The sequence below is a fragment of the Podarcis raffonei genome, chromosome 5 (assembly GCF_027172205.1).
Source record: "Podarcis raffonei isolate rPodRaf1 chromosome 5, rPodRaf1.pri, whole genome shotgun sequence".
Lineage (NCBI taxonomy): Eukaryota > Metazoa > Chordata > Lepidosauria > Squamata > Lacertidae > Podarcis > Podarcis raffonei.
The window spans coordinates 17272166-17279955 of NC_070606.1; the positions used below are offsets into that span (position 1 = coordinate 17272166).

Below are 7790 nucleotides of genomic sequence, written 5' to 3' on the forward strand. Positions count from 1 at the left end.
TGATTAAGATGGCAAATCATCTGCGTGAAGCTCTGAGTGCCTGACCACCTAACTGCAATTGACCTGCCTCGTGGGCAGCCCATCATCCATGCCAGCGACTCTGAAAGTCTTCCAGAAATCAGAGCGCTATTAGCAAAGAGCTGGGGGATGATTGAATATCACAGCAGCACCTTCGTAAATAACACATGGCTGGCTGGGGTGAGCAGCTGTTTCCACCAAATGTGATGCAAAATGCCAGTGAGAGCATTCAAACTTGGTGGCAATGGTTTCATATTTAGTACATTGTCTTTTTAACAACAAAAAGAAAATGTTTGAGTCTTTTGCAGCTTGAACTTTTCAAAGATCTGTCATGTAAACAAGGCTAAAGCCCCACTTCATGGGCTGTCATGAATGTTTCTTTACTTCTTTTTTAAAAAGTATTTAAGGAAGCAGAAACAGGGGTGCAGAAACGCATTAAACTGTACGCAATTGGTGGAAAAGATTTATTACAAATTGACAAACACCAGCAGCTCTCTCTATCGAAGCCGGGTTCATTTGGCTTAGGGTCTTCCTTTATAAAAATATTTTTTCTATTCCTCTTTTGGCCTAAAAGTAAACATCTTTTGATAGCAATGGCAAAACATTTTTCAGCCAAACAGTCTTGCCAGAACTCCAGGCTTTTTATTTGATTTTTAACTGTTAGGTCTCATAATTTGAACCATCTGAGCTTTCACATGTAATGTAAAAAACAAACAAAAAACCCACCGTAAAAATTATTGTTTATAATTTGCTTTTTTATTTAAAAGCATGTACTGGGGGGCTGAACTTCCTCAACAGGGAGGCTCCCTGTGTGATTGAGAACCTTGGAAATGAGAGCCCAGCTGCAAAAGTTTAGGCCCCTTATGTGTAACACCCTACAGAGCCAGCAGCAGCTAAACACCAGAGCCCAGGCTCTTGCCCAGGATCTTCACCCACACAGATATGAATAGAATTATAACAGCCCTTCCATATGCAACACCTGGGAGGGGTGGCCATCTTTGTCTTCCCCCTGTTCCTAGCAGGCTTGGAAACCTATTGGGACAGGCAAAAGGAGCTGAAGTTGAAATCAGAATCTTGGAAATGGGTTAAAATATGGAGAATTATTCGTTAAAGATCCCTAATACACACACACACACACACACACACACACACACACACACTGCAACTCTCACAGCACTACAGTTTGAAGGGATTCCCGGAAAAGGTGAGCACCTATGCAACCAGACCTCAGATTGCTGGGGCGGGCTATTCATTAAAGAGTTGTGGACTGGAAGAGTCTTACTTCTAGATGTCGTGAGGAATGGCTGTTGTGCTTTCAGTCTGTAAGATCCTTCCCACCCTTTGCTATTTTTGTATGTGTTCTTGAGCACTGGCCAAAATGGGACACACAAACACACACTTACTTTTCATCTTTGAGGGAGAGGGGAGGGCAGAACTCCTCCTGCTCTTTGCCAAACTCTGTTTTCTGTGTCTGTGTGGATTTGGCAACCTGCCTAATGCATTCTAGACACACTGACTCAGAAATTGCTGTTTTTATCTGCCTAATTTTTATATACATGCAAGGCACCACTAGTTCTTGAGCTTTAACCACCTAGAAACTTGCTGGCAAGCTTCATGCCTTCCAGACAGTTGGGTTTCCGTGCCTGATTTTCTCTCTCTCTCTCTCTCTCTCTCTCTCTCTCTCTCTCTCTCTCTTGTATCCAGTGATTTGTCCTGTAAGAATGCATGTCAAGTTAACGGACAGCAGATTGTTTTCATTGTGCTACTCGGAAACCATCTGATTTTGTCCAGACACGCTGCTCCGACGTTGTCCGTGTAGCCACACTTGGTAGGGAGAATTGCTTGCCACCACTAGGAGGTGTCTGGCAACCTTAGGTGGGAGATGGTCATCATTGAGATTCCTGTGGTCTTTACACTCGACCCAAAGTATTCTCCTCCTGTCCTGGGAATACTTCGTTCTCTTCCCAGTGATGGCAGCAGCCTTTACTAGGCCCTCTGATCTGTATTCATCGCAATCTCCGTTGTTGTCTAGAAGAACGTTGTCAGAACAAACCTGTTTTCAATCTGCCCAAGTGACTGGCTCAAATTGGGGAGGGGACGGACGTTTCCTATGTTCTTACTGTTGTGCTTCTCATGACTGCTTAATACTCAATAATTAACAGAAACCAGAAGCTTCTCTTAACAACAGGTTTCCTAATATTTCTGCAGAGCTTAATTCCTACTTTGGCTGCAACATCTACATTCAATGCCAGGTTTCAACCCTGGACTATGTGAAGCAAAAATAGGCAAAAATACACTGAGCAGAGGTTTTTCCTGACACTATTAACTACTTAGGGACGCGGGTGGCACTGTGGGTTAAACCACAGAGCCTAGGACTTGCCGTTCAGAAGGTTGGCGGTTCAAATTCCCGTGACGGGGTGAGCTTCCGTTGCTCGGTCCCTGCTCCTGCCAACCTAGCAGTTTGAAAGCACGTCACCGTGCAAGTAGATAAATAGGTACCGCTCCAGCGGGAAGGTAAACGGCATTTCCATGCGCTGCTCTGGTTCACCAGAAGCGGCTTAGTCATGCTGGCCACATGACGTGGAAGCTGTACGCCAGCTCCCTCAGCCAATAAAGCGAGATGAGCGCCGCAACCCCAGAGTCGGCCATGGCTGGACCTAATGGTCAGGGGTCCCTTTACCTTTACCTATTAACTACAGAGAATCTATCTATCTATCTATGAATGATCAGAGGAAGGGGTTGTAATGGAGAGTGGTGGTATTACTGAACAGACTTGAGTCCTGACATACTTCCCAATCACTCCACCCCCAAAATTAAGCACTACAATTTCTAGGCGTCCTTAGGGTACATATCCAAAATTGAACCCCTTTGTCTGCATTAAGCGAACATTCCCGTCTTCTGGTTGTCCAAATGGTAACATCCAGCATCCGCCTCACATTTGAGTAAGACCTAGAATGCAAGTCTTTCAAGGCTAACGCCGACCAACCGATCCATGGTAGTTCTCAGAATTCCAAGTTCATAAACACAAACACTTAAGGGGAAATCTCTGGGAGGAATTCAGCATTGTGCTCCGTTGTTCTGTTAGTGCAAGCATTTCCTCCGGCATAACAGAATGCTCTCTCTGGGGGGCTCTCCAGACCCCACCCACCCTGAACCAATTTGGGAGGAGAGTGGGGAAGCCCCATTGCTCTAGAGCCGTGTTTCTCGTACTTGGGTATCCGACTGTTTTTGGACTACAACTCCCATCATCCCTGGCAACTGGTCCTGCTCGCTAGGGACGATGGGAGTTGTAGTCCAACAACAGCTGGGGACCCAAGTTTGAGAAACACTGCGTTGGTGGGATTCACTGTGCTGACTGCCACTAGAGCACCTACTTAGTTGACCCTTTGCCTTCCTCTCGTATACTAAATGTGTGAACGAGGATAGATTTCAAATGTGTGAATGGATGATCAAGTGTCCATGAGAGCGCCATCCATCTGTGTGTAGTTACAGGGTTTTTCCACATTAGTTGTGGCTGGGGCAAGCCTATTTTGTAAAGCACTACCACATTTCACGGCGTATTGGCGGTCTATCCTCGTCTTTGCTGCACTTTGGTTTATGTTTACATTTTTATAATATCACATGGTGATATTTTGCTCAAAGGGCAGCATCTGGGTTAAATGGCTTTTGCCATGTTGTAAATCTCAACCTCACATAAGCATGTAATGAAAGGGAGAAACCGAATGAGAAAGGCATCCATATGACATGGGTTAAGGTGACACACACAGTGTGCCCAGACACTTGGAAACTCATGTGGGAGGTCTGGGCTGAGAACGCCCCACTTAGTGGTGTCATAATAGGAAACAGATGTCACGAGTGTCACTATGACTGGCATTTTTGAGGAGATGCTGTAGGGGGAATGAGCAATGGAAAAGCCTGGTTCCTGGGCCATTTGGGAACATTAGAAAAAAGGTACCAATTAGTAGGCCAGAATCTATCGACTCTTAATTTTAGAGAGTATCACCAAAAGTAGGATGAGCCCTGGCTTAGTGAAAGCATTTCCTGAGCACAAGTTTTATGGGAATATGAAGGATTCCTGGAAACGCTGAGGGAATGTCATCTAACTTAGGCTGGGTCTTCCCTTCTTAGGGTCTTGCCTCTCTTTGACCAAACTATGCCATTGATGGAGGTTGAGGGGAGAGTATATATGAAAAGAGACCGTGCCATCGTTGGGATGTGCAGTTTCCTTTTTCTAAACACGGGCATAATTGGTGGTCAGCCACCGTGTTCCATCCTGTAGTCTTCATAAAATCAGGTTTTGTCATAAGTCTAAGGTGGTCATTAAAGAGTTGTGGCCTCCACACAGCCCATCACACTCTACAGCACCTTTTCTGACAGCCGTGAACAGTTGGAGGTGGAGAGGAGGTCTATTCTGGGACCTGGGAGTGAAATCTTATTAAATCTTCTGTAGTGTTGCAGAGACCATGGGTTTATCCGCACATGGTCTGAGATTGCATGAGTGAGCCCAAGGCTCACGTGCTCCCTCACTTCCCCTTCCTCTATAATTCCATTCTTCAGTCACTCCAACTTCTGTACTTCCTATATAGAACAAACCATCGTTTGCTGTTAGAACCAAACCTTCAAGCTACGGTTTCTGGTTGCTTTCCAAAGCAGATTTGGAAACTACGATTTAGAAATAGCTTCCAGTTCCGATTAGGAGGACAAGTGAACACTGTTTGGATGTAATAGCAAACAATATTTTCTTCCTATTCAGTGCAAACGATGTGAATTGGAGCATGTGAAGGAAGGAATGCATGATTCCATGACTTGCTCGTATGACTCTATCACCCACATACTTGAGACTTGAGACTCTTTTCTCCCCTTTCTTTAAATAGTTCGTATGTGGTTTTTATTTTGTGTAGCTGTCTCTAGCTAGGGATGGATGAATGGATCAGCCAGTCATTCTTCTGTGTCAGTTTCCCATGTATTGATGCATATGTCCTTTTTGACCTTTTTTCCTTTCCCATACAGTAAGCCCACAACTTTCGTGGGGGTTATAGTCCAGGAATTGTACCTAAAGCCATAATGGTATATAGTCAAAAACCCAATAAGTTCAATGGTGGGTGGGATTACCAAAGTCATTTTTCCTGGAACCCACCCCCTTTCCTCCCTATTTTATTTTATTTTACTTATTGCCACATGTGTAAATGCACACAAGTTAAATGTGCGTAAGTTGCAGACTTACTGTGTTTTAAAAGATGCACAAAAAATCATTTTTATTTTTTTTAAATAGCTTTTCAATGCATTTTCCTCTAAAATACATCTTGTGGGGTGGGTTTTTTTTTTTTTTTTGCAAAACAGGTATTTTTGTGTGCTTCTTTTTTTTAATCAAAATGGCACAGCAAAATTCAAAACGGTACCCACTCCAATTCATAGCTGCATATTCCAGTCTGCGTAAAAGGCTGGGACTGGTGAAGTAGGCTGGTTCAAGTTTAAAATGTGGACTGAGCGCATTCCTCTTCTATCCCTTATTCCATTTACTTGTCGTGGAGAAGTTACGGAGGGGGGCCGGAGTCTCTAAACCCACACAGAATAGAATAGGCTATAAATGTTAAGGTGCAAACAACGAGACCAAGGAACCAGTTTCACCCGTGCCTTAAGGTCCCAAAGCAGGAAGTCAGATGTTTCAGCTGACCCCACTGGTCTTCCCTCTTCCTGGGTCTTTGGAAGAGTGTCTGCTGAAGAGTCCCAAACTGCGTGGCCTGGCATTCAGAGGACGGACGAAGCGCTAGTCTAGCTGTAGTTAGCTACCAAAGCATGTAGATGCCTCCGACTCCAAAACACAAGTTGATGTGAGTGTCAGGCTTAAGAATGGTCGCCTTGCAACCACCGCCTCCCAGCACGTTCCCGTGTGGCTCCCAGCACTCTCTCCATAACGCCTCCTTTCCCTCTTCTCCTGCAGGCTTCCTCTCGCAGCTTGTCTACGACCGGCCGCTGACTGAGTGCATCCGTGCAGGACACTACGCCGCCAGCGTGATCATAAAGCGTTCTGGCTGCACCTTCCCAGAGAAGCCTGACTTCCACTGATACTTGGGCAACCTCCGAGGATCAAGAGGAGACGCTGCCTACCTTCCCTCCATTGACCCCTTTCCCCAGCTGCCCTGCACTGAGTCTTCTGTACTTTGGATTCACTTTGACCTTTCGCACACCTCTGTCTGAGTGCCCTTTCCCTGTCTCCAGCACAACGGTGTCTTGCACGTTTTACATTGAGGGGCCAGGCTCTCTTCGGCTTGACACTTGTGTACTCCCTTCGTACAGTTCCTAGGAGCAACTCTGTACGAAAGCACCCGCCACTGTTTAGCTGTGATGTAAGCTCTTCTAATATAGTCGTCTGATATATTCTACCCTGACCAATCCTGCTCAGCTTGAGCAGGTGAGAAACCCTCAAAAACTTTAATTGGCCGAAGACTGAATTAACAGCAATGTACTCGTGCGAGGAATTGCACTCTTTGCTCCTATGTGTGCTATATTCACACACACAGGGCTCCTTCCTGCTTCCACTGCATTACATAGGAATTTGCCCATGTTTCAGGGAGCTTACCCAAGGCTGTGCGGTCCAGAGCAATCTTGCTGACTTTAGGAGGTTTAGGAGTTGGCTCCTAATTAAGCGCAGGGTCTTGTAGATTTGGGGGCAGGGGGCTCATTTCTTCCAGGGCAAGATCAGGGTGTTCTTATGATATAAATAAAAGCCCATAACAGGATATTCTCCTGTTGCGAGCTGAAGGATGCATCTCAAAGCAGATATATTATACATTTGTGAAAGTGAAGTACAGAAATATTCATGCAGGTTTTCTCATCAGGATATGCCAAAACGGAATCTTTTTATTTCAACGCACAGTTTTAAGACAAATGATGTACTTCAAATAACTGAGAGATCTTTATTTGTATGTATGACAGTATTCAAGAGAGATGTTCTAAAAATGTCATTCATTACTATGTAATTTGATACTGATAAATAAAACAATTGTGATACAGTTGTTCTCTGGCTTTTCATTTGTGTGACCTTATGACAGAAAGTAGAGTGAGTCAGCATATCAAATGTTTTTTAATTTTGTTTTAATTTTTGTGTGTGTCCCTTTGATGCTGAGAACAGCCTCATCATTTAGAAAGGAGGGGGGAAGAGGTTGGGCATTATTTATCAAGAACTACAAACTTTCCAATGGAAAACACCCCCAGCAAATACAGGGACAGTTTGACTGTATCAGTAAAATAATTCATATCTCAGGGTTGTCCCTGGAGTACAAAACTAAAGGTCTTAGTGGCTTTATAATGGATTATATTTTTAAGCCAGGACCATATGGTGAGGTCTGTCTCTTTCAATTCCCTCGCCAAAGGCACACAGAGTCCTGCTAGAGGATGTGGAATATTATTCAGTGGCAAAAACTCGTAGTGGCAGAGTCAAGAGGGTACATTTAAGAAGCAGCTCTTGAAAAGTGCAAATCCAAGGTATATACAGTTACCCAAACAGCTTCATTCACACACTACAAAGAAATCTAGCTTTTACCCTTGTCTCTACCTCCGTTTATGCCAAAATTCTGTGTTAAAAATGTCAGCACAGAGAGAAAAATAACTTCAAAATTGGATATATAAATAAGGGGGGCCTGCACCATCTATTCAGTGCTCCCACTGAATTTTCTGTTTCCAACTCTACCTGCATCTGTTAGCCATCTGTGGCCACTGAGCATCCACCGACCACATTCAGTCCTCATGAGGTTGGTGTGCCCCCCCACTCA

General features: G+C 44.4%; 1 protein-coding gene across 3 annotated transcripts in view; it reads left to right on the forward strand.

Annotated features, from left to right (window-relative positions):
• Positions 1-7034, forward strand: part of ADK (adenosine kinase) — a 196243-nt gene extending 189209 nt beyond the window's left edge. For all 3 annotated transcript variants that reach the window (XM_053388069.1, XM_053388068.1, XM_053388070.1), the window contains exon 11: positions 5960-7034. In XM_053388069.1, the coding sequence (XP_053244044.1) occupies positions 5960-6084 (125 nt within the window). In that variant the 3' untranslated portion in view covers positions 6085-7034. The remainder of the gene's footprint in view (positions 1-5959) is intronic.
• Positions 7035-7790: the final 756 nt, after the last annotated feature.